This window comes from Panthera pardus, unplaced genomic scaffold, assembly GCF_024362965.1.
Source record: "Panthera pardus isolate Hobbes unplaced genomic scaffold, ASM2436296v1 HiC_scaffold_13, whole genome shotgun sequence".
Classification (NCBI taxonomy): domain Eukaryota; kingdom Metazoa; phylum Chordata; class Mammalia; order Carnivora; family Felidae; genus Panthera; species Panthera pardus.
Genome location: NW_026526688.1, coordinates 24,719,690 through 24,747,357, shown reverse-complemented (window position 1 = coordinate 24,747,357; position 27,668 = coordinate 24,719,690). Strand labels below are relative to the sequence as shown.

Sequence of the window (27,668 nt, the reverse complement as noted above, 5' to 3'; positions counted from 1 at the left end):
TAGAACTACTCTATCCAGTAATCACACTCCTGGGTATTTACCCAAAGAATAGAAAAATACTAACTCAAAGGGACACATGCCCCCCTATGCTTATATCAGCCTTATTTACAACAGGCAAATGATGGAAACTTCCCATTATATACATATGTATGTGCATATAATGGAATATTATTTAGCCATAAACAAGAATGAAACGTCTTGCCATTGCAACGACATGGATGGAGCCAGAGTGTATTATGCTGAGTGAAATAAGTCAGAGAAAGACAAATACCATATGATTTCACTCATATATGGAATTTAAGAAACAAAACAAATGAGTAAAGGGAGAAAAGAGAGAGAGAAACCAATAAACAGACTCTTAATTATAGAAAACAAACTTATAGTTACCGGAAGGCAGGGGAGCTGGAGATAGGTTAAATAGGTGATGGGATTAAGGACTTCACTTGTCATGATGAGCCCAGGGTGGTGTAGCGAACTGTTGAATCAGTATCGTACACCTGAAACTAATATAACACTAATATAATTCCAGTTAGTGTGTTAACTAACTGGAATTAAAAGAAAATTTAAAAGGCCAGAAAAAGAAATAATATAAATTTTTATTATTAATAATACTGTCTGGTTTAAATAATAGCCAATGCAGATGAGTAATATACACTAGGACTTAAATTACTCATAGAGAGTGCTCAGTTAAAGAGTATGTAACGAAACTATTAGACCATTTGGAGGATTTAATAATTCTCTTTTCACAAGTGGCAGTACAGTAGTTCTTATGAATATGAAAATTAAAGTAAGCTTGCAAACTATTTTTTACAAGCTTGCCTATCTAGCATAATAAACTAATTTTCTGTAGCATAAATCATTGTGAACATTTACAGATACATATATCTGAATCATCCACTATCAATTACAAGTACAGTTACACCTACATATATGCACATATATTACCTCCATACCAATGTACATTGTCTCAAGATCTAGCTATGCTAATAGGAAAAGAATATTTTTGTCCACAAATGGTATGCAAATTTGCCGTAAACCTCCATCTAAACTCCACATGTTAAACTCCATGAATTCCGGGAATAAATCTTTGCGTTTAAGCACAATCAGGCACTTTGAAAAGTCTTTGAAATTAGATAGGCTTATGATTATAACATTATCTATCCAAAGAACTCTAGAGAATAAATAGATTTAGATACAAATTTTTTTTAATATAAAAGTAGGCATCACCTATTACTAGTCATGCCAGCTTATCAAAACGGCTTGATGATTTCATTGGCTATTTTATTAGTAATATTTTATTAACACTAATAAAATTGTAATAGTATTTTCCCAAGTCATTACTAGAAGCTGGATGCTTCTAAAAGCTATATTATAAATTGTAGAATCATAGAAAATAATTCCCTGTATTGAAAGTTCTGCTGCATACTGAAGTAATGAAAGTTATTTCTAAAAAGTAGTTCAGGAAATTGAGGTTTGTACTCACTGAAAATTACTGTGCTCGAGATATGTCAACCTAATGAAAGAATTAAATGTAGGACTTTGAATAAGAAACTCAGGTTCTACAGAGTTCTACTCAAATTTTAAATACAGTTAATCTCTATGGGGCTCAGTTACCTGATAAATAAAATCATAGAATACGTTAAAAATAAAATATTGTAGCCATTGACAACCATCATTAAATTTACCCTTCTTTATTAGTGAATTAGCCATATAATTATAATCATCTAATACTGGGAACTCATTCTATACTTAAAACTTTGCATGGATTATCTCTTAATCATCCCAGCAATTCTGAGAAATGCGTACTCTATCCATATTTTACTTAGGAAGCAGTTGAATCTTAGTGTGGTTGAGTCATTTGCCTAGGACTATGTAGCTAATGCAAAGATCACAGAATATCCAAAACCATCTGGAAAAAGAACAATGTTGAACTTAAAACCTTATTGCAAAACTCTAATAATGAAGACTATGCTGAGACACTAGAAATAAATTTTAACACGTAGGGTCGTCTGATTTTGACAAAGGCAGTAAAGTGATCCAGTGAGAAAAAGCAAAGTCTTTTCAACAAATGCTGCTCAAATAACTGATCTCTGTAAGGACAAAATGAATCTCAATCTATACCACCCACTGTTATCAAAAGTAAAAGCTAAACATAAGGTTTTTAAAGGGAAATATCTTTGTGACTTGGGAGTAGGAAAAGTTTTCTTAGGCCACAAAAAGGAATAACTAGTAAATATTTAAAAAATATATAAATTAGATGTCTTCAAGGTGAAAAGCTGCCTTTCAAAATCCATCAGTAAAATGAATATACTCATAGATTGGGAGACAATATCCACAAAATACAGATGTTACAGATGTTACAAAGGACTGGTGCCAGGATATATAAATAATCCTCCAGCTCAAAGATAAAATACAGAAATATAAAATACAAATACACAAAACATGGAGCGCCTTGGCGGTTCAGTTGGTTGAGCATCTGACTTCAGCTCTGGTCTTGACCTCACGGTTCCTGGGTTCCAGCCTGGCACTGGGCTCTGTGCGGACAGCTCGGAGCCTGGAGCCTTCTTCGGATTCTGTGTCTCCCTGTCTCTCTGCCCCTCCCCACTCCTGCTCTGTCTCTGTCTCTCTCTCTAAAAATTAATAAACATTAAAAAAATTAAAAATGAAAGAAAAAATACAAAAAACATAATTAAAATAAACGGACAAAAGTTTATAAATAAATGGATACTTCACTAAACAATATATGGTCGTTCCATATGCACAAGCAAAAGTCATTAATATCATTACTCATCAAGTAATGGCAAATTAAAAACACGAAATAACACTAAACACCTACCAGAATGGTTCAAATGAGTAAGAATGCTAACACTACTGAATACTGGGGAAGATGTGCAGCTGCTGAAATTCTCATTCATTTTTAGCAGAAAATGATATAATCACTTTGGAAAGCTCTGGCATTTTCATATAAAGCTTAATATATACCAGCTATATCCCAAGTGTCTATCAATTAGGAAAATACATACATAAAATATTATATGTTCATATGAAAGAATACTAATCAGTGAAAAGGCAGAAGGAACCATTGATACAGTCGACAACAGGGATGGATCTCAAAAACATCATGAGGAGTGAAAGAAATCTTGCAAAGAAGAGTACATATTGTATTGTATTTTATATTTAGTTCTAAATCAATCTAATCTAATCCAGAGTGAAAAGGGTGAGAGAAAAGTAGCTTCTTGTGGGTAGTGGTGGTGATTTCTGGGAAGGAGCATAAGAGAACTCTCTTGGGTGATGATGATGTTTTATTTCTTGACAGGAATTTGGGTTACACAGGTAAATGCATTTGTCAAAACTCAGGAAATGTGCACTTAATTATTTGTGAATGTCATTGTATAATTATTTTACAATAAAAAAAAAACTTTAAGCAATATTGAAAACTAGATAATGATATGCAGGCCAAAGTGATCAGGTAAAGTGTACAGATATGTACAATTTATGTTCAAATGCATAAAAATAAGATCTACTGGCAGATGACTAGTGGAATGTGTACGTATGTGATTAAAGACCTAGAGGAGAATGATAATGGAGGCATCTAGCTGGGAGTATATAGGTGGTCACTGCAAGATGCTTTCAATATTGAATATGTTTAAGAATTTTCATAAGGTGTTGGGAAAGAAGGTGTGGTCTCAGATCTTATAGGAATATCCATTTTGTTTGTTTTTGGTTAAAGTTTATAAAACATCACCTATGCAGATCCAAATAGGAAAACTGTTAACTGATGCTAGTGTTTGATTGTCATTGACTGTATTAAAACTCAGTAAAGAATAATAATGATATGTTAGCTTACTTATATTTAAATAAAATTTAAGAATGAAAAAAATACTAATTACAAAAGGGATGCTTCTAAACTATATATAATTCCATTGCTAAATTACCATATTAATATGAATGCTATAACACTCAATGTCTGTATTTCACAGCTATTTCTGGGAGAGGGATATCTAGAAAGCACATCTGATATTATTTACCTAAAAATTCAAGAATCTGATATATTCTTGGATAAAAGTAAACTCGTATCTACTTCCCTATCATAAATCCAATATTAAAAAATAAACATATGTAGTAAAATCTCAACAAGAATCCAAAGAGAGTCTCTTGAAACTTAAAACATTATGTTAAACTATTCTGGGGAGAAAAGTATGTGCAACATTTATCAGATTTTTATTTACTTTATTTTTTTAAACTAATAAGCAATTCCTTTTTAAAACTTTCTTTCTCTTTCTTTCTTTCTTTCTTTCTTTCTTTCTTTCTTTCTTTCTTTCTTTTTCTCTTTCTTTCTTTTTGAGAGAGGGAGAGAGAATCCCATGAAGTGCAGAGCCCATAGCAGGGCTCAAGTTCAGGAACCATGAGATCATGACCTGAATAGAGTCTGATGTTTAACCAACTGAGCCACTCAGGCACCCCAGACATTTTCTTTTTTAAATTAGAAATTAACATGAAATTATTTCAATTCAAAAGGAGATTGGAATTAAAATATAAATTTCATCAATGGACACAATATAATTTAAATAGATCAAAAGTATTTATGATAAATTAATATCTGACAAATGTAGCAACGATTTTGGGTGGAAATACTAGGTTACTTAGTCAATGATGCTTACTAAATAGTCTATCCATACTGAAGACAATAACATTAGATCCTCAACACACTCTGCAAGAATAATTTCCAGTTCTTTCTATTCTAAATACAAAAAGTAGTAAATCACAGGCTGTAATTTTCAATAGCAAATCAGAAGAAAATTCAAAACATAATTTCCCACTGTGTTTATTCACAACATAAAACTAAGAAATACCCAGTGTAAAACTAAATGACAGAAAATTAAAAGAAAATACTGGAAATACCCAAATACAAAACAACACAACCTTTGAAACAAGATGGAAAGCCCCAAAATCATAAAGAAAAAGAATTGATAAAATTTCACTAAGCCTTAGGTTATTTGGTTTTCTCTAGATACCATGACCTTCTCAAATAAGCCTAGAATTCCTATAGAAGTCCTATAGAAGTCTGGAACTCAAACATTCCAGAATACTCTGGAACTCAAATTAGACTAAACCTGTATTCCCTTCGAGAACAATCTGGTAAGTAGACTCTTGGCAATACAGCATTAACAATTAAATGATGCCCTGCTTCTGTCCTATATAGCAATTGTCAATCCTCCCCTGAGGAGGGTTTACAACACAGTGGAGGTTTCATTTTAATTCATTTTATTACAAAACATTCTCTAAAGGGGCCTGTTGAAAAATGAAACTCATGTTTATTTGCAAAGCTTGTGAATTCCTATGTGATTAGTCATTGGAATTAGTGAAGTACTATTTGTGTTCATTTTGAAAGCATTGTAGCAATCACAGTGACGGATTTCAGACTAGTTTTTATAGTGGGTACCAAGAGATTCTTGTAGAGAAAAGGAGTAATGTTGAAATTCAGTCACCCTACCACCTGTTTTTTTCCCAAGAAATGCTGTTTTTATTGTGTTTACATACTAAAGATGCAACAGATTTTGTTTTTATGGTATTATACAATTCTCAATTTGAAAAAAAAAAAATGCCTAGGTCTCTAGAAGAACTTTCAACATTCTGAGAACAGAATTCAGACTCCTTTTAAAAAGTAAGTCGTGAGATGCAATTACTAAATAGAAACTTAAGCAGAACTTAAGCATGTTTCTGGTTCTTCATAAATATTTAACACGGTGTCAGGCATTTAGTGAATTATTTTTGATTTCAATGATGGAATGAATAGAAAATTGAGCAGAAAAATGTTTTAAGGGGGGAAAAAACACAATGTAAACTGTGACCTGAATATACAAGCAATTTTACTGTCGTATCACTTCAAGCTGTGGAGAGTTTTCTTCAGCTGCAAATCACATGGTTTTCGTGGCCTCTGTTTTTTTGGTTGGTTTGTTTTCTGCCTACTTGCGCTTTCAGTTATGGTCTCTTTCTTCAAATTAGATCAAACAAATTTTTACATCAATTGTTGCTCTATGTTTCCAAGATTACACCCTAATACAAGCTTCTGATAATGATCATTTGCTATCAACTCTAAATAAATATATACATACATAGAATGAAATAGTAAAAGGGAAAAAGAAAGAAACAGAGAGACAGAGTAGAAAGGAAAAGGGGAGAGGGAAGAGGGGGGAGGAGAGGAGAACCTCTTATTGACAAAACATCTCAGTGCAAAATCCTTACTACCTTATACATGGTGGCTTTTCCTTGAACACAGTAATGACGTATATGAGAGCTATGTGTTTTCGGAGATCAGTTTGGAGCCTGCAAAACTTAACATTTCAGTTTAAGATTATATTCACACAAGAATGAACATGATGAAAAGATTCCAGCTACATCATTACATATTAATTCATTTTACTGATCCCAAGTCCAGATTAGTTGTTTTGTTTTGTTTTCTTGGAACAGTTAATGAAACTCAGATCCAAACAATCTTTGGGCAATATAAAACGGGTTTCCTCACTTCTCACCATAAAGTGCAGACACTCTTTTGAACTGTGATAATTTAGCTAAATTAATTCAAGAAATAAAAAAGGAAGAACATTCATATTTGTGCTATTCTGGGAAAATATACCCTTATGTCTCGACTACTCAATATATATTGTTTTAGCCTTTTTAACACAGAGGTCCCTAGTGAAAAACAATATAACTTTGTGTAAGACATCATAGAAAATCTACATGTGTAGGTTTGAAATGCACATGGAAACTAGAACAGAATTTGGCACACATTAAGCACTCATCAAACATTCGTTGAATAAATAAATTATAGAAATCTACTTCATGTCCACACCAAAACATTCCCTATACTCTTTAATAAACTTTTTGAAATGTATCTTTCTAAAGTCTCTTATTCTCGACAAAAACAAAATTAAAGACAACACGGCTACTTACTCCCCAAATTACCATTTGATTTACCTGGCCAACCAATCTCACCTTGTTGATTAGAATTAGGTGTCGACTAAGAGTACTTCTTACTGCCCTGAAAGGAAAATTGTCAGCAGGACTTGTAAAGATCTTCTCAGACACTCTGCTTTTAATCTTCATGTACACAAATGAATAATTGAATACCCCCATCATTACTGTGCTTTGCCTCTGTCTCAGTTTCAAATTTAGATCAGTAACACTCATCGTGGGGGTTACTAATTTGCTTTTAGCACTAGCAGATAAACTCAGCTTAGTGCAATATTTAAATAATTGATGAATAATTAGAAAATAAAAACCAGAAACACCATCTACTAATTATCATTTAATTCACATTCACACTTATGAATTTTGAGACATGTCAGCAAGGTAATTAAAATAACACTTCCTATTTTTCTTTTAGCAATAGATTTTCATAACGAAAATCATACACTGAGTATATAATTACTAAAATGTTAGATGTAAAAAGAAGTTTCTTTTAGAATGGTGTAATTTAAACATTTTTTTTTTTAAGGAATGGATCAATTAACTCTGACATCTGTATTAAAACACAGTTCAAAAACACTTGGAGTCAATGTCAGCCACCTGGGTCCTAATAATGCAGTAACGAGCACCACGTTTCTTATGTTACATGCACTCAGTGTCCTCGTTATTGAGTTTCAGTTTTGCTATATCAGTATTTCACATTAATAAGTATTTATCAGACACAATTATGTGTGAGATATATGTTGACTGCTATAGCACTGAAGATAAACAACGAAGATGCAGATGTTGGTCTAAGGGAACATACACCTTTGTTAGATGGGGAGGGAAAAAATAAATAATCACACAAAAATGTGGGAATTCCTAACTGAGAAAAGAGCCCTAAGTTAAAACTATAACACATTATGAGTTGCTGTTTACACATACTCTTCAACCTGTCTAAATCCTTTGGCACTGAGTTGGGATTCTGGCATTGAGCAAACAGTTATTATCTTTGTCTAATAAAAAAGTGCCTTGATCACAGGAAGATCATGGCCACCTTCTGGTTTTGTCAACTAGCCGGTTTGAGTCTGAAATACTGAGATAGTGAGAAACTGCGTTCCTTAGAAAATTTTATCACAGAACTATAAAGGTCTGAAAAAGTTACTGTTGTGAAAGTATGGCTTTTTTAAAACATTTAAATCGTTTTACTTTATTTTTCTATTTTCATTTGAGCAGTGTTTTCCACTCATCCAAATGAGAAGGGCTGCACCTGATCTTTATGAAATAATTTGGGTTTTGCTTAATATTTCTATTGTGTTTTCTAAGACAAAGACTGTCTCCCAGGTTGATACTTTGATTCAGCTTTGAAAATGATTTCTAATGTGTGATTTATTTTTTAAATATCATTATTGTTGTCTTTTTTTCATCCTATAGAAATGTATTTTGGAATGTAATTTATCTATCAGAGAGTAACTATATAAAACATCTTTTTTATTGACATATAAAGTTGTATTAGTTTTAGGTGTACTACCTAATGATTTCATGTACGTAGAAGTTGTGAAATGATTACTGCTGTAAGTTACATAAAATATCACTGGACCTCAAACCTTATTTATTGAATCAAGATCATTAATTGACCAGTTGATAGATTTTAATATTTCAAACTTTATTAACAGTTGCTGTTATTTTCTTGGGGAGAATTCCCTATAAAGTTGTCATCTCACAATTTTCTGTGTAGTGAGGGCTGTTACATACAACTGTGCCTCTTAGAAACAGAACATTGTTAGGAAGCAGCCTATTCTATTGGAAATACTAGACTGAGGAATCCATCATAAGGTAATTAAGTTCTGTCTTTTTCTGGTTACTATTCATATTTGCTTTGTATTTCCCTTTACATAACATTCCCTGACCATTTGTAGCTTTTTTCCTACTCTCTGCCGCCTCTTTCTTTCTGCCTAGATGTGTCATGTATTTCATTGTCTATGTTGGATTTTCTGGAGTCCTTATTTTTATTAATTCTCCTCTAAATTTTCTCTATAACTGCCTTTTCCACACTCCTCATGTCTGATATATTTATTTTTATATTCATTGTATGTTTGTTAGGGGCAAAAATATACAGAAGGTTACAATAATAACACACATTTTCTTGCGCTCAAATACTTGGCATTTACCATGTAGGCAGGGAATGTCAACTCTTTATACAAATATGTAGCACATTTTCTACTTTACTTCTTTACATGCCAAGGGCCATCAACAGTGATGGAAAGTCTGACATACGTGGAAGAGCCAGAACTTACCTGAGGTCTTGGGAAGGTTCTGCTCTGATGTGAGGTGTCTCAACAGAGTGCCCGAATACTGCTCCTTCGGTGCCTGGACAGAACATGAATCCAGTAGTCAGCAGTCGATACAAACAAGTAGACAGACATGTTGGTTTTCATCTCTATTTTTATGCATCAAATATGCATTCAAAAAGGGGACAGCTAGAAACAGGAGTACAGAAAATGAAATAGAAAAATTGGAAAAAGTGTTCAAGGTAGTGAAGGGCCAAGAAGGGTAAATCTAAATGTCCCTTGGTAGCTAACTTTTAAGATGACCATATTTAGAAAAGTTTAGATTGAGGTAGAATTTTCACTCCCTGATCAAAGAACAAAGATCCATCCCCTTCCCCTTTCTTGTTTCCCAGGTAAGTATATTTGAGGGAGGGATAGATCACAATACTCAGTTCTGTCTTTCTACAAATGGCAGAGCATGAATGAAAATGTGGAGAGGAGCTCCTTTGTAGTATATCATGAATTCTTTTTTTTTTTAATGTTTATTTATTTTTGACAGAGACAGAGCATGAGCAGGGGAGGGGCAGAGACAGAGGGAGACACAGAATCCGAAGCAGGCTCCAGGCCCTGAGCTGTCAGCACAGAGCCCCACACGGGGCTCGAACTCACAAACCGTCAGATCATGACCTGAGCCGAAGTCAGATCATGATGCTCAACCGACTGAGCCACCCAGGCGCCCCTGTCATTAATTCTTTAAAGACATAGGGCTCACGGGACAGTTGGTAATTCTCCCCTACACAGCGCCCACTTTTATTAGAGTGATTATCAATAGCAATTTAATTTGGCTTCTTTGGTACTAAGGCTCTATCTAAAACCATAAACTGCTCAAAATCATTCCAATAGAGTTGACTTCATGTGAGGTCCTGGTTACCTGAACAGGTCATGCACTCTAACACTTTGCTCAGGCAGTTGAATAGTATTCCATCTACACTTTCATTTATTGACTCCATGTGATTTTCCTGGATCCCAGAGCTTTTCCATAATTTAACTGAGCAAAATAAAATGATCTTCCTTTTCAAAAATATAAAAAAAAATATTGATGACAAAATCTCGTTTTTGTTCTTTTGTAATTTCACATAGATGTTTTAGATCATTCCATCTGGATTAATTTTATTTTCTTTTGGTTTAATCTTCATCAAACATTTTGGTGTAAAAATGTCATGTCTGCTCCTTCAATGGCCCCAACACCAGCTTAATAATACAAATTATACAAAATAATACAAATAATGCAAATAAAATACATAAATTTTAAACCTATAAAATAAAGCTGCTTATGCTTATTGTGAAGAACAATGAAAAATGTATTGATTCAGTATATGAGAAACAAGCAATGATTTCTTCAGTAAACATGAAATTTTCACTAGAAAATTAGAGCTAACACCTAAATTCCTTAAAAATAAGTGGATTTATATAGAAATATACTGAGATCACCAGACAACTCCTGTACATAAAACAGCAATGCAGACCTTGATCTTGAATCAGAGAGGAAGGGATTTTTTTCAAAGACAGTAACATGGTTTCATCTATATTATGGTTCTAAGGATAAATTTACAAGGTTCTGCAGTAGTAAATTCCTAAGATTACAGATTTCAATTTATAAGCTAAAAGCTATTGGCATTTGTTGACCTCTCACTGGGTTGGTTTTACTACTTGTTGATGTTTTGTTAAAGAGACTGCAGGGCATATGATATATAGACAGACTATCAGAGCAATTATTTCTTCATGGAGTTTGCTCTTTTGATATTTTATAAGGTATTTTATTTCTGTGAGTGGAAAATTATTAGGAATAGGTCTTTGAAAATAAAGTAACAGTTTTAGATAAAACCCTAATTATGTGATGGTGGTGAAGGTGGCATTTGAGAAAACATTCCAAGGTATAAGTTTTCATATCCCAACGAGAGACCCCTTTATCATTTTAAGAGGATATAACTTCCAGAAAAAATAGTTATCCATCTGTAAAGTTTAAAAATTAATTTCCACTCTTCTATGACTTTGAAAACTTCCCAAACGAGATGACAAAAATATAATTAAAGAACAGTAGCAATATTTATTTTCAAACATGGAATGGAACATATAGTAACTTAGCACAGAACGTATCAGTGAAAGCAAAAGGGGAAAGCTATCAAAGCTTTAATTTTTCAAAGAGGATTAAAAGCTGATAGAAGTCTTAATTCTAAGTATCAGTATAGAAAATTATTGATGATTAAAAACAAACGATTCTTGAAGAAATAATGTATAATCATATCCCCTAAGGGGCTAACTTGAAAACTGAATAAAATAACATAAATAAATTACTAACTATAGACCTCCAGATAATGAGAAAAGTACTCTTAACTTCTCCATTATTGTCCCAGAATGAGCCAAGGGGGTAATAATTAATAAGCAATAATGATAATCTTAAAAGGAAATCAGTGAAAGAAGATAAAAGCCATCTGAAGCAAGCACATACTCTCACAGCATAAAAAGTCAAAATTAAAATATATATTTCTGGGGCGCCTGGGTGGCTCAGTCGGTTGAGCACCTGACACTTGATTTTGGCTCAGGTCATGGTCCTGGGGTTATGGGATACAGCTCCATGCTAAGCATGAGTCTGCTTAAGATTCTCTCTCTGTCCCTCTCCCTCATTCATGCGCTCTCTCACTAAATAAATAAATAAATAAATAAATAAATAAATAAATAAATATGTATTTCCTTTGTAATTTTTGAAAGCTTATTTGTTTATTTTGAGAGAGAGAGAGAGAACATGAGCAGGATTGGAGAGAGAGAGAGAGAGGGAGACAGAGAATCCCAAGTAGGCTCTGTGCGGCCAGCACAGAGCCTGATGCAGGGCTCAAACTCATGAACCTTGAGATCACAACCTCAGCCGAAATCAGGAGTTTGACACTTAACCAACCAAGCCACCCAGGTGCCCCTAAAATACATATTTCCTTGGAATTGGGAATTTTTACAAATGTCAGATGATTAGTAAGGTTGCCAGACTTAGCAATTAAAAATATAGGGGATCACATTAATTCTGAATTTCAGATAAATATGAAATAGTTTTTTAATATAAATGTGCAATATTTGCATGGGTCATATTTAGAGTAAAATTGATGTGTTGTTTATCTGAAATTCAAAATTAAATCACTATATAGTATACCTGAAACTAATATTACACTGTATGTTAACTAACTGGAAGTTAAATAAAAAATAAAAAAATAAAAAAATATTTTAAAAATAAATGAATTGTAACCTATCCTCAAAAAAAATTTTTAACTGGGCATCATGTATTATACCTGGTGACCCTAACCATCAGTCAACATGTATTTGGTACCAAGAGTACAGATGTGTACAGACCACATCTACTCTCACTTCAGGAAAAGAAGGAATGTGTGATGAATTTTCACATTGTAAGCTATAAAGTCCACGGAAACTGAAAAGACAGAGGGACAGAAAAAGGACAAGAAGGTGCAAAACGCAGATGTTTACTTATATATCATAATATATATAATATGTATGTAACTTGTTGAGTAAATAAACTTGTTTTTAAATTTTATTCTATTGTATTATTTACTTATTTATTTTAATTTATTTGATTTATTTTAATTAACTTTTTAAAGTTTATTTATTTATTTTTGAGAGAGACCACAAGTGAGGCAGGAGCAGAGAGAGAAGGAGAGAGAGAATCCCAAGCAGGCAGGCTCTGCATTGTCAGCACAGAGCCTGATGCAGGGCTCGAATTCACAGACTGTGAGATCATGACCTGAGCTGAGGTCGGATGAAGCTTAACCCACTGAGCCACCCAGGTGCCCTTTATTTATTTATTTTAGAGAGGGAATGAGAGCACGTGCACAAGTGAGCTGGGGAAGGGGTATGGGGGGGGGGGGGAGAGAGAGAGTGAGAGAGAGAGAGAGAGAGAGAGAGAGAGAGAGAGAGATAGAAAGACAGACAGTGAGAATCCTAAGCAAACTCCATGCTCAGTAAGCATCCCAACATGGAGCTTGATCTCACAACTCTGGGATCATGACCTGCGCTGAAATCAAGAGTCAGACCTCCACCAACCCAGCCACCTAGGCGCCCCAAATATTTGTTGTTTAATGTTGTTTTAAGGGACCATTCAAAAGGGTATAATGTTCTATTCTGCTTGACTGTATAGATGTTGAAGGGTATATCAGTTTAAAGTGATGATGATGTTTTAAGACTTGGGGAAAACATAGACTGTTGACTATTGTAAAGGTCAGGAAAGATGAGACAAGCAAACTTTTGGGTCAAAAAAACACTGGATGTCATTCAATGATAACAACTGGCTTCAAAACCATTAAGCAGGATGGCATATTCTGCTTTGCTGGGGAGGAGAAAGACTATATACATGGACTGTGATCCTACTCCACATTTAAAGACAGTTTAAGACAGTGTAAGTAGAATGCTACTTTTTACAAATGCCTAACATAAAATGCCATCCTCCCCACAAAATGAAAAATGCCATTAAAATTAAATTTACATATCCCTCCTAATGTGGTTATCCATACTCTAAATGTTTTACTTGAAGTTGTTTGCCATTAGCCCCAGAACAGAGGTCACCAAAAAAAGAAACCAAACCAAAAATACTTGGTGTTCCCAGGTTCTTCCTCGAGTTTATAGTAACTAAATATATATTTATATTTATATTTATATTTGTATTTGTATTTGTATTTGTATTCGTATTCGTATTCGTATTCATATTCATTTATATGTATGTACTGTGAAATGTGACGTTTTTCTGACCACTAGCTTCATAAATTCCATTACAGTTAATTTCAGAGAAAATTTTATGAGGTCATTGGCTTTGTGTGGAGACACCTGTGATCAGTAATACACATGGAAGCAAAACAAAGATACCCCTGTGCTTTGAAATATTAACTTGACATAAATTATCTCATTTTTTCTCACAGACTTTTTTATTTGTTTAGAGAGAGAGTGAGTGGGGGAGGGGCAGACAGAGAGGGAGAGAAAAAAAATATCTCAACAGGCTCCACTCCCAGGGAGAACGTCGAGACATTGGGCTCAAGCTCACAACTGTGAGATCATGACCTGAGTCGAAATTAAGAGTCAGATGCTTAACTGACTGAGCTGCCCAGGGGTCCCTCTCACAGACGTTTTTAATGTAAGTAGACAATATATTGTTTACATCTGAAAAATGAGGAAGCTGTAATCAGAGAAATTAAATACCGCATTGGTGAGCTAGAATTTTGGCCTTCAGGTTTTCTGATGTATACACTAGGCACTTTGAAGTCAGAAGACAGAAGGAAACAACTCCAGCTCCTTCATTCTTACCTAAATGACTTCAGCAAGTCATTTCATCTGTCCAAACTTCAATTTCCATAGATATAAATAAAGATAGAAATAACAACCTTACAGGTTGGGTTAGGGTTTTCTTAAATAGGATATAAATGTGCCTGGTTCGCTGTAAGAATTCAGTATTCCTTAATTCCCTCTGTCACTTTTATTTATGAAAATCAGCCACAGAAGACATACACATTGTGTTTGTAGAGTTAATGGCCCACCATGGGTCCAGTCATTAGTATGTGAAATCGCTAATCCTAAAATGTCAGCTTCAAGTTACGTGGTCTCATGCTGAATTCTGAAATCTGAAATTTAGACGCTGTAAAGAGATTCTTAAATAGTGAATTAATTTTATTAATCAAGACTCTATTCAGTAGTCAAGGAATTCCCTAATGCAGCTGCTTAGTTACCAGATACAATCGATCAACACCCAAAAACCTGAGAAAGAAGTTTCTTCTAAATAAAAAGTTATGTCCAGCATAATCTCCCTTTTAATTGAATTTTATCCTAATGCTTAAACAACTGCAGAAAAATGAAAACAAAAATGCATAGCAGGTCCTTTACTAACTACAATGGATAGCTGCGATTTTTCTGTGTTTTATACTTAGCTCTCTGCGTGGGATATCAGAAATTCATCATAGGAGTAGCTGGATTGGTAAAACAGTCATTAACTCCACCAGGGCTTTAGCTCCCTTTTAAAAGTCAAAGGAAGGGGCACCTCGGCAGTTCCACTGGTTAAGCTTCTAACTCTTGATTTGGGCTCCAGTATTGATCTCATGGTTCTTGGGATTGAGCTGCGCTGGGTTTGTGTTCACAACATGGAGCCTTCTTGGGATTCTGTGTCTCCTCTCTGAACCCCCCCCCCCCAAAAAAATAAACTTTTTAAAAAATAGTCAAAAGAAAAGTTAAGGAAAGAGTAGTACAGGACGCCATTCCTGAGGATATTTCTCTTCTCAATATGAAATCTCAGTCATGGAATTTATAAGAATTCCAAGCTAGCAATTAGCACTAAGAACTTAAAGAGGTGGAATCTCACTAATGGTAGCAGCAGCACCTTCAATATCCAGTCCATAGGACAGTTAAGAGACTTAAATAATAATAATAAATAAACTTTAGATGGACAGTACTTTAAATTCCTCCACTGGAATGGGGCTGAAGTCCAGAGTGAATTCACTGAGCTCTCAGGGGCAAAAATATTCCTATTTATTCGTTATCTCCAAGTTTGAACCTGTGCTATTGAATGCACATAAATTCTTTGGTTAATTATATTGAAAGTCCTTTTCCATTGTAAATTATAAATTATATAAAATTACAAATTATAAAATCATAATTAATTATAATTTCAAATTATAAAATCTTTTTTTTTTTATTGTATTTGAGATCAGGGGCCTTTTTCACTCTGTAGTGCCACTTCCTAGCACTTTATCTGGTATAAGATAGACTTTCATTAAATGTCTCTCTGAAGTTGTGGCAAGTGAAACGAAGAACACGGCAGCGCTTGCTGTCCAGGAAGAGACTGGGTGTCCCTAGGGTCTCCATATCAGCTGTCAAAAAGGGCTTCAGGAGAGAAGGCTAAGGCCTGGCATGGAATGTTAGCTGTTCTGGAGAGTGAGAGAGAAGAAAAAAGGGAAAAGCCAGATGGAAGAGGAACAAAGGAATCAGGAAAGTCACACTGTGGGAAGGAGGCCAGAGAGAAGTAGAAACATTTAAATTCTTGGATACTGCTTCTGCCTAGCATACAAAACTTTGTAATCTGAGCCCATCCACCTGCTCAGACTTCTTTTCCTTTACTTAGCTATGAAATGTCTTTACTAATTTTTCCCACCTTTTCAGGTAAATGTAATCTGTTCATCCTCTCAACATATTTAGGGTGTACTACCTGTCACACTCATTCTAAATTATGTGTTATTCCCCATCTAAACTAAAAAATTACAGACATATTGCTCATATTCCACTGTATTCTTGTACACAACATGGTGCCTTACATATTGATGTATCAGTATCAATATTGATAACGATCAATATTTTAAGGACCTTCTCTTGAAAGTTTTTCTTGTCCTCCTGTTTTTAATGCTAGTTTAATGAATAGGAGAATAGTAATTCAGAAACTGGGCAGGGGGCGCCTGCGTGGCTTAGCCGGTTAAGCATCCGACTTCAGCTCAGGTCATGATCTCGTGGTTCATGAGTTCGAGCCCTGCATTGGGCTCTGTGCTGATGGCTCAGAGCCTGGAGCCTGCTTCAGATTCTGTGTCTCCCTCTCTTTCTCTGCCCCTCCCATGCTCATGCTCCTGCTCCTGCTCATGCTCTGTCTCAAAAAGAAATAAACATTAAAAAAGGTTAAAAAAAAAAAAAAGAAACTGGGAAGTATGCTGAGATGCCCTCCTGTGTTCAATTTCAGTATTGGTTTACTTCTTTCCACAACTTCAATATCACTTTTGTTTTCTCTCAGTTATTCCTCCATACCACTGCCATCTAACACTCTAAAACAAAACTTATTGTGCAATTCTCACTTAAAATGCTTCCAGAATCCAATCGCCTATAGAAGTCAAGCCCAAATGCCTTAGTAGAATTTACCTCTTAGCAGTGCTATCTATGCATTTTACACTTGAGTGACAATAAAACTCTTGCAGATTTTGAAATGTTTACGAACTGTCATGAATACTACTTCGTCCCAACTTACCCCTCAACCTCTCTCCCCTTTGGTAATAATCTCTACAGATTTTTGAGGATCTGATTCTAGATTATTTTCTCTGTGAAAAAAACATGTTCTGGGTCCTTTCTGCTCTTCCTCTATCTGGTCAGCATCCTCAGCCCCTTGTGAAAATTCCTGGTATAGCATTTATCACATTGCTGTGCAATTTGCTTTGAATTCTTATCTGGTAACTTATGAGTTCGTTGAACTCAAAGACTTCGTCTTAACTAATTTTGCACACTTAGCACTGTTCTTCTGATATATAGTTGAGGCCAGTAAGTGAAAGAAAGAATTGGGAATGGAAGAATGAAAGCATGAACACATTAACAATTATTCTATTTATAATTTATGTGTAAAACATGGGAACTTCCTGTTTCTTACTATATTTCTCTGTTCAACACTTCAATACAAATCAGGTTATTAATAGCCTGAGGTGACTATCTACTATCTGCATTTATTGAAACCGTTATTATGAGCCTAGCCAATGCTAATTATTCCAATGAAACAGGGAAACAATATTGTTAAATTGTCTGTCTAACGGAAACAAAGAACACCATGTTGTTCATTTGAAACTGGAGAATAAGCTGCCAAGATTTCTGAAAATAAATTATTGCAAAATCTGTTTTTACTTTTCAGTCAGCATTTTTTATGATTTAAAAAATATCTCAAGGCGTTTGCTCCCAGATGCCGAATCATGTCCTCTCTTCCACTTCTGAAGGTTTTCAGAAGATAAAAAGATAATGGGAAAGATACTTAATCAGATGAAAAATGCATTCGAATAAAACTATTTTCTTCAAGATGCAGTATATTTCAAAAATATTTGATTTGTCACCAATGAAAAAAAGACTCAAATCTATCAAGAGTAGAAATAATATGGGGAGCCCTCCTACTCATGTTTTATAACCTTCAAGTAGCTTGTATTATACCAGCATTTGCTCCTCTGAAGAGGGGAGAATGCCTCTTCATTTGTTAACTCATTCTATGGCTTTCAATGAAGCAAAAATAATGGAAATTTTAAAGTACGTGTGACGAAAATAGAAGGGAAAAGAAAATAAATTATTCTCATATTGAATGCATATGTAGTTTGATGAAAATTATATCTAAGGAAAATATACAGAAATAACCCCTCCTTCAAATTCCTCCCTCCCCCCACAAAATATTAGAATAGTTAAGAAGAGCTCTCCTCATTCACTCTGAAGATATATTTTTCAGGAAATAATAAGAAATTCTAAGGTCTAAGATTACTGACGTCATTTTGCCCTTTAATAATCACTAAAGGAATGAGTAGCAATATACATCTGGGGCTTTTAGAAAATCCTAAATGAAAAAATGTCACCAAGAGCATATCTTTAGGAAACATAATAATCATAAGATTCTATTGTTATGGATTTGTTAAAAGGCAGGAATGTCTGAATCGATTTATCACTACGTTATAAACATTCTAACAGAAATTGAAATATAAAACTATGAAATAACTTGATAACAAATGAACTACCCATATTGGGGTTTTTGTTTTTTTTTTTTTTTGGAAAAAAAAGTTCATAAAAGAGTAGTTCATGGTAAGATTTAGAAAATTAATAAAACCAGATCTCTAGGTGAAGTATCTTTTTATCACATTTAAATAGATTTTTTAAGCTTTGAAATATTTAATCTAGGGGCTCCTGGGTGGCTTAGTCGGTTATGCGTCCAACTTTGGCTCAGGTCATGATCTCATAGTTTGTGAGTTCGAGCCCCGCGTCGGGTTCTGTGCTGACAGCTCAGAGCCTGGAGCCTGCTTTGGATTCTGTGTCTCCCTCTCTCTCTGCCCCTCCCCTGCTCACACTCTGTCTCTCTCTGTCTCTCTGTCTCTCTCTGTCTCTCTCTCTCAAAAATAAATAAACATTAAAAAAAATAAAAATAAAAAAAGAAATACTTAATCTAGTAGTCTATTTTGTTTTGATGTTAGGCATTTTACCTAACGTGCAGATGGTATATCTAATACTAGTTTTGCTTCTTTAAGGTCATGTTCATTTTTATGCATGCACATTTTCTGTGTGCCCCTCTCCTTTAGAAACTCAGTCATTCCTCAATCCATATGCCATTGAAGCTTTTCTGATCCTTGTGGAAATTCACTTATCTAAAAATCTGCTGTCAGTTGCAAGATAAACTCATGTTTCTTTGGGGAAGAAAAGTGAATACCTTAATTCTGCCTTTTTGTTATATTTTATGCCTTGGGTTCTTCAGGAAGAAGATTATTTAGATTATTTAGATTATTTAGATTATTTAGATTATTCTCTGAATAGAAGATGGGCTTTCTACTGCTGTTAGCCAGAGACAGGAAGACTGTGTTTCTTACTGGCACAACCGTGCTGATCACTACCTGATGGAATGCGCAAGGAGAGGGACTCATCATCTCAGCCATACTTTTATTTAATTCCTTAATTCCCTGCTCCTAAGATTTTTGATACAATGCCATCAAATGGGTACATTTCCATTGCTTTTTATGGGAAATAAAAATCAGTAGGGAAGTTGTCCAAAACAGAGAGTACCTGATTGTCTTCAGTGGCTTCAGACATTACATTCTTTATGGATGTATTTGAACCTTCTACAATCTTTTTTTTATTATGAAAAAACACCCTCGTATATTCAAAAGATGCTAATTCTGTAAATATCTTTACAAGCCTCAGCTACATGGTTAATCTGTACAAACAGACATGTGAACAAAGCTAGGACTTTTAACATGATCTCTCATTAAACACAACTTACAGTCTCCTCAAGAAACCCAAGTGATCCTAAAACATCACAGTTTTACCTATCATTTTCTGAGTATCTCTGTTGATGTGGACAAAGTCAGAATCTGGAATCTTGGCACAGACAACTTGCCTTGATATTTATGTTTTCAGTCATTTAGTAATAACTGAGTTTTATACCAATTCAGGTGAAAAAATAAAGTCTCCAAAGCCTATCCTGTAAGAGCAGGATAGTGTGGCATCCACAGATAGAGCCCAAATGGGAAACAGCTAGGTACACAGACATCGGAAAGCAGTTGTTAGTGCCAAAATAAATTTCCTTCATCCTTTTATTTCTATGAGGTTTCACTTTTTTTTTTAACTTTTTGTTGTTCCAGATTGCTCCTGTGAGTTTTATGTTATCAGCTGCCATGTAATTCATTGTGTGCCAATAGGTAAACAAAGAGAGCTCCACTTATTTGGGTTTGTTTTTTACCCACAAGAGGACTGGTAGCATTACTTTTAATTAATGTAAAGAATAGCAGGGTTTTTTTTTTTTTGTTTTTTGTTTTGTTTTGTTTTGTTTTTACCAGAACTAACCCTGCTTTCCTCTATAATGATATCTTCAGCATGAGCACCCATTATATTCCCAGCTGGGATTGCCATGAATACCTCTGCACCATACTTGGAGCAATTCCAAGCAGAGTAAACCATTAGAGTTTTATGCAAATCATAACCAGTCTGGGTATCCACAGTTTGTAGGTAAGTCCAGGGATCTTCAAAATTCTTGAGTTGTTAGGTCACCCTGGTTTTAAATGTGTGGTCTGTGTGCCACACTAAGTAGCTTTAAAGATGGTGGTCCCCTGAGCTACAAAATAATGCTTCAGAGTTTTATAGAAATCAAATCTTTTTATATAAATGGGTCTGTGCTGGTAAGTTGGGGGGTAATGTACAACAGAATCATGATTCATCTAGATTCGTGATTTTACATTTCTGGAATACACTGGTATACTCACCAAATACCTCACCAAATGGACCTGTTAAGCAGAGACACAATATTCTGAGTATAAAGTTTCCATGTTTTTCCAGAAAGCATAAGTTGTGACACAAACATACATATCTGTGTGTGTGTGTATGTGTATGTGTGTATGTAGAGTATAGCATCTCACTGAGGACGACCAGACCCAACTAATTTAGTTTGTGAGTCCTGACAATATTATCCAAATAAAATTCCAATCAAATAGAAACATTTTCGGAGAATTGGAAAAGAGAAAACACGACTTCTTAATATATCAAGGATATTTTCATACCAAACTCAGGCAAGAACAACACAAAACAGAAAATTTAAAGGTTCACATTTGTTCATGGGTATAGATACCAAGATCCTAAAGAAAATATCATGTTGAAACCAACAATAAAGTAAGAAGCATCAGGGTCTTTTCTTTGGCATTTATTATAGGAATATAAGTTTTGTTTAACAACAGAAAATTAACAAAATTATCAAGAGTAACTTATTGCTGGAGAACATTATCTAATCATATCAAAAGATACAGATATACCACTCAAAAAGTTCAAAATTCTTCCGTGATTAACTACATCGATCACAACAATTACCGCCTTTTAGGAAAATGGAGGTGAACTTTCTCCCACAGTTAAGAGTCATCTACAACAAAACCTACAGCAACCTCAAACTTCCTGGTGACACATTAAAACATCTCATTTATGAGCAGCAGCAGTACAAAGGTGTGATGTGGTTTCACCTTTCGTCTAGAATCACCACTTCAATTCAGCTCCCCACTACAGTTCTTGTACTACCACTTGGTCGGAGGGGAAGGAAGAATGAAGATCCGTGAAAAGCATATTGTTTGGGAAAAAGTAGCAAATTTCTCATGCTTCATGTATAATACAGTTTTCTACACAGAAAACCTAAAAGAACCTAAAGGTAATCTAATAAAATTAGAGAATTATTTTGACTCAAAATTTAATGAAAGTTCTGGAAGTCCTTTATAGAATGAATCATCGAATTTAATCAAAAGATATTAAAGCTATTTTAAATGTAAGAATGTAATGTGATAACAAATAAGATATTAACTTAAAGTTGTTCATTTTCTCCAAAACCTTGAATAGATTTAATGCAATCTCAGGTCCTCAATGATGTTTTCATGGAATTTGACAAGCTGATTGTAAATCTATATGGAAGAATATTGGGCCAAGAATAATAAAGCAATTCTGAACCCCATCCCCAATTTCAGTAGGAAGATTTTTCCCTACCACATAACAAGACATATATAAGGTTCAAGTTACTAAGTTGGCGTGGCTGTGGTAAAAAGAGAGAAATAGACAGTGGAATAAAGAAGGCTCCAGAAACTTACCAAAGAACTTACATCTGTATGCAAACTTGATTTATGACAGTCACTATGAAAAACAAGTGAGTAACAAATGATTATTCAATAAATGATGCTAGGATAATTGTTTACACATATGGGAAAATCAAACTGCATTCATCACTTGTGCAAAATAAATTTCAGCAGGATTAAAAATGTGATGGGTCAAGTTATAAAATATGTAGACGACAACATAGGAGAATATCTTTTTGACTTCAGATTAGAGAAGGATTTCTCACATAGTAAAGAAAAAAATGACGATACTCATATACTGAAATTAAGCATTTCTGCTGAACAAAGAGCATCACAAGAAGCTGAAAGGCAAACCTTGACCTTAGGGAAGATATTTGCAGTACATATAATTGACAAAGATCAATTTCCAAATACCAAAGAACTCTAAAAAGTAATTGAGAAAAATTAAACTAATAGAAAATGACTAAGAACTTGGGGAGACACTTCACAAAATAAAAAGGTAATTAATATTCAATAACCATCTGGGAAAGACAGTTCATTTGTAATCAAATGAAACAAATTAAAACTGCAATGTGGCACCAAGTTAAACCCTCTAGTCTTGCAGAAACTTTACAGTGAAAAAAACATATTTCTTATGGGAAGGTATGGATAAACGCTTAAGACAAAAAACATAAAAGTTTAAGAAAACAAATTTGACTACATTAATATAAAATGTTTCTTAATAAAATATACCTTAAAGTTAGATACTAAAACATATACATAGTCAACAGGGATAAACAATTACCATCTATAACTTTTTTTAATGTTTTTATTTATTTTTGAGACAGAGAGAGACAGAGCATGAGCGGGGGAGGGGCAGAGAGAGAGGGAGACACAGAATCTGAAACAGGCTCCAGGCTCTGAGCTCTCAGCACAGAGCCCGACATGGGGCTGGAACTCACGGACTGTGAGATCATGACCTGAGCTGAAGTTGGACGCTCAACCGACGGAGCCACCCAGGCACCCCAATAATTACCATCTAGAAAATATAAGGAACTCCTACAGACCATCAAGAAAACAACCCATTCTAAAAAAATACTAATAAATAATTCAAAAAAGAAACTTGAACAGTCAGTGCAATGGTGGGGGGGGGGGGTACTCCATGTTGGGCATTATAAATGAAAACCAAAAAGTTGTAATTTTATTTGAATCTTTTCTAGTGACCAGGATGCTAGAAAAGTCAACCTGTCATTTTGGTTTCTATCATCTTTCTGGCTGAATAAAGCATTATTTTGTAGTTTCCACGTTAGGCTCATAGCCAAGGGATGCTATTATGTGGCTGTTTAGAAAGTGACTATAAAATATTTGTGGAATTTATATAAAGTGTATTTTTCACTGAAAATAAACTTTCTTGGAATTCTTTTTTTAGGTAGCTCTTTTAAAATAACACACCTTACTAAATTTCCAGGCTTGTTTTGAATTAAAAAGGTTTTGCCTTCTTTTAAAATCTTACCTGAAATATGAAAATAGAAATCAGTTAGATAGAAGTTAGATAGAAGTTAGATAGATAGTTAGATAGAAGTTAGATAAAGTTCGCTATTCAGTTAAATGATTGTGTGGCAATATTTATTTTGTTAATTCACTACTCAAAGTATCAGAAAGTATTTATTTTTTCAACAGGGTAACATTGGAGGGGATATACAATATCACAGAAAACATGTCAACGTGTTGTCTTGCTACGTCCCATTAGCAATGTGGCATTCAGGAAGCCAATTAGCTACCTGAAATCTTAATTTTCTTATATGTAAACAACAACAACAACAACAACAACAACAACAACAACAACAACAGCAAAAACTCCAAAACCCCCAAACCAAAACTGTGTGTTTTCTCCTCCTCACAGGACTGTGAGTTTTTTTTAAATATTTTTATCCATATTATATCTGTGTTATTTATATCTATGTTACTTCACGATTGCTTAGCATTATTGGTTATGGGTAAAGTCAGTTTAAAAGACTTACTGATCTATGGTGGTTTAGGAATATGAGAATTCTTATTCACTGCTGATGAGAGGGCACATAATGAATACCTTCTAGAGTCCTTATACTTTAAACAAATAATTCAATTTCAAGGAAATTATCCTAAAGAGGTATCTTTGTATACAAAGATGCAACTACAAGGAATTTGATGACAGCCCTGTTTAGGTTCATTGAATATAATCCAGATGTCCAATAACAGGGAATTAATTAGTAAATTATTGTGGTTCAATAAAATGGAATACTTTTAGCCAGTTAAAATATAGAACACCATTGAATGACATGAATTAAAAATGAAAATGAGATTTCCATAAGATATGCATAAACATCTTTTTTTCTAAAGAGCCTCATAAAGTCTCCACTGGTCAACATTCATCATTTGGCAAGCTTCTTCATTTCCCCTCCCCTTGTTTTTAGGCCCTTTTTTCTCCTTCATCCAATTAGAAACTCAAACATACTGCTTAATTTGCAGAGAAGTTTGGGCAACATTGTTTCCTCTTAAAGCTTTCTACTTAAACACATAAAAAAAGCTTTTAATGGTATTTTCCTAAAAAGTGAACCAGCCACCTTAAAAGATAGCAGTGTCTTAATTAGATAACACCTTAAATAGAAGTATTTAGGTAAATGTTGCCTAAAGATAAATCACAGTCTTGAGAGGTTATGAGATTTCTGTCAACTGTTGGAAGGCAGAATGACCATATTACAAAGACATAAGAGAGAAGATTTAAACTTGGTGAGAAGTTTGTAAGAATTAAAATTTTGGATAATTTTCAAGGCTCAGATTCCATATTTATTTCACCTATCACGCAATAAAGGATTGATGAGTAAGAAGACTGGCTGCTGAAAGTTTATTCTGATTCACTTGTTCCAAAGTCCAAACCAATGAGGGTGTTTACTAATGACTATCAAAAAATAATTCGTTTCATTTCTCAGTCAGGAACTTAATAGAGGCCATGCAATGAAACATATTCTTCATCAATTTTGCATGGGTTTTGTATTCGTACCCATACGAGGAGAAATGTTGGAAGAATTGTGGATAAGTAAGAAATGGATTCCATAAACAAATATTTCACTTGATGTAGAAGAGATTTGCAACATTTATATTGTGATTAAGCTATTCTAAAACATCTTCCTTCCCAATTTTATAGGCATGTCACATGAGATTAATAATTCATGTCTGGAACCATGATCAAATCCTATATATTTTATTTTCTGAATGAATTGGGAAAATTTCGTTGGCTCATGTCTGATTTCAGCTTACAGATATGGAGGACAGTTCCAGAGTACCTCAGACTCATATACACTACATCTAACTTCGAGAATGTGGTCATATGTATATGTATAATATGTAGTATCTCTCTGCTTCTCAGAGCCCCAGGAAACAGGCTCAGCACAAGCAGCACCCAAAGGTCACCTCAAAATGCCTCACCAAGGAGTTAGTACCCCAGAGGCTACCTTTCAACCAATGGGGGGAAAGAGCTGATGAATAAATGCACCAGCCTTGTCTTTCAGTTGGACAATTATGAGAGGCACTTTACAAATTATTTTTCAGCTTGGCCACATTTATTTTTTTTTCCTATTTGAAAGACTATTTCTACTTCATCTACTTCCATAAAGCATTTGGATGTATACATAAGTGAAATCTAAAACATATAATCATGGGGCACCTGGGTGGCTCTGTCAGTTGAGTGTCTGACTTCAACCCAGGTTATGATCTCACGATTTGTGAGTTTGAGCCCCACATCAGGCTCTGTGCTGTCAGTGTAGATCCGCTTCGGATCTTCTGTCGCCTGACTCTGCCCCTCCCCTGTTCATTCCTTCTCTCTTTCAAAAATAAGTAAACATTAACAAACAAAAAATAAAAATAAAACATATAATCATAAACTAAAGATACAAATTTTGTACCAAGGAAATACAATTTAGAATAGAAGAGCAAGATCAGAGGGACGCCTGGGTGGCTCAGTGGGTTAAGCGTCTGACTTTGGCTCAGGTCATGATTTCACGGTCCGTGAGTTCGAGCCCTGTGTCAGGCTCTGTGCTGACAGCTCAGGGCCTGGAGCCTGCTTCAGATTCTGTGTTTCCCTCTCTCTCTGCCCCTTCCCCGCTCACACACCCTGTCTCTCTCTCAAAAATAAAGATTTTTAAAAAAATTTAAAAAAAGGAGCAAAATCAGAAAAAAAAACAACAGAATGTACACATAAAGGTCAAAATGTATAAGAATGTGATTGAGCCACCAAGGTGATCAGAACTCCCTGGTGAAAAAGGGAAAATGGGAAGTAAATAAAAAATTTCCTAAGGTATAGTATGTATCCAAGAAGTTCTCCTATCGGAATTATATGACTCCATGCCTGTTTGCACACTGAATACCTTACCTAACTAGAACCCAGTTCAAGAAATAGGACATTATTCACAGCCTAACCTGCCACTGGCATTTCTAGTCAGTGCTCTACCAGGGCTGACAATATCCATTTGCCTATCTGAAACATTTGGAGAGTTGCTTTTGGAGGCTGAAGGTTTATGAGATGATATGCTCGAGAAAAACAGAAGTTTTCTGGCCTTTAATTCTAAGGGTACTTACTTTCCAAATCCAAGGGTCATTCTACAGCCCCTTGTTGCTTGATTTCTCTGGCATTTAACATCCCAACCTCCCCAGGTTTTACCTTCTGACTGTCCCTTGTCAGGCTTCAGATGATGCCAAATCACTACCAACCTCTGCCCTTTTGTATTCTCAGTTTGGCCACATTTTAAAGAGAAAAATCCTTAGTCCAAACTTCAAATCATTTGTATGGTGTTCCTTCGTACATAATATTACTGATTCTTAGATTAACCTTGTGAAGAGACCAGGAACTAATAGATGAAAACACTGATAATCCTACTACTTCTCCTTCTTCCATCCTCTTCTGCCTCTTCCTCCTCCTCCTTCTACTCCTTTTTTTTTTTAACGTTTATTTATTTTTGAGACAGAGAGAGACAGAGCATGAATGGGGTAGGATCAGAGAGAGAAGGAGACACAGAATCTGAAACAGGCTCCAGGCTCTGAGCGGTCAGCACAGAGCCCGACGCCGGGCTCGAACTCACGGACCGCGAGATCATGACCTGAGCCGAAGTCGGCTGCTCAACTGACTGAGCCACCCAGGCGCCCATCCTTCTACTCCTTCTGCTGCTACTACTATTGTTGCTGCTGCCATTAGTGATGCTGATGATCATGGAAAACATTCATTGAATACTTATATGCTTCAATCATGTGCTAAGCACTGAACGAAAAGCAAGTCAAATAATGTGATTCTTATATATCCCGATTTTGTGGGTTGGAGAAC

At 34.8% G+C, this 27,668-nt stretch overlaps 1 protein-coding gene across 5 annotated transcripts in view; it reads right to left on the bottom strand.

The window, feature by feature from the left end:
• The window catches only part of SGCZ (sarcoglycan zeta), a 1,075,859-nt gene that overhangs the window by 19,522 nt on the left and 1,028,669 nt on the right, over window positions 1-27,668 (bottom strand). For 4 of the 5 annotated variants that reach the window (XM_053900919.1, XM_053900917.1, XM_053900918.1 and 1 more), the window contains one exon: window positions 9,246-9,318. In XM_053900919.1, coding sequence (XP_053756894.1) covers window positions 9,246-9,318 — 73 coding nt within the window. Of the gene's footprint in view, window positions 1-5,757; window positions 7,043-9,245; window positions 9,319-27,668 lie in introns of those variants that run through there. The other variant, XM_019466762.2, reaches the window with a different exon arrangement.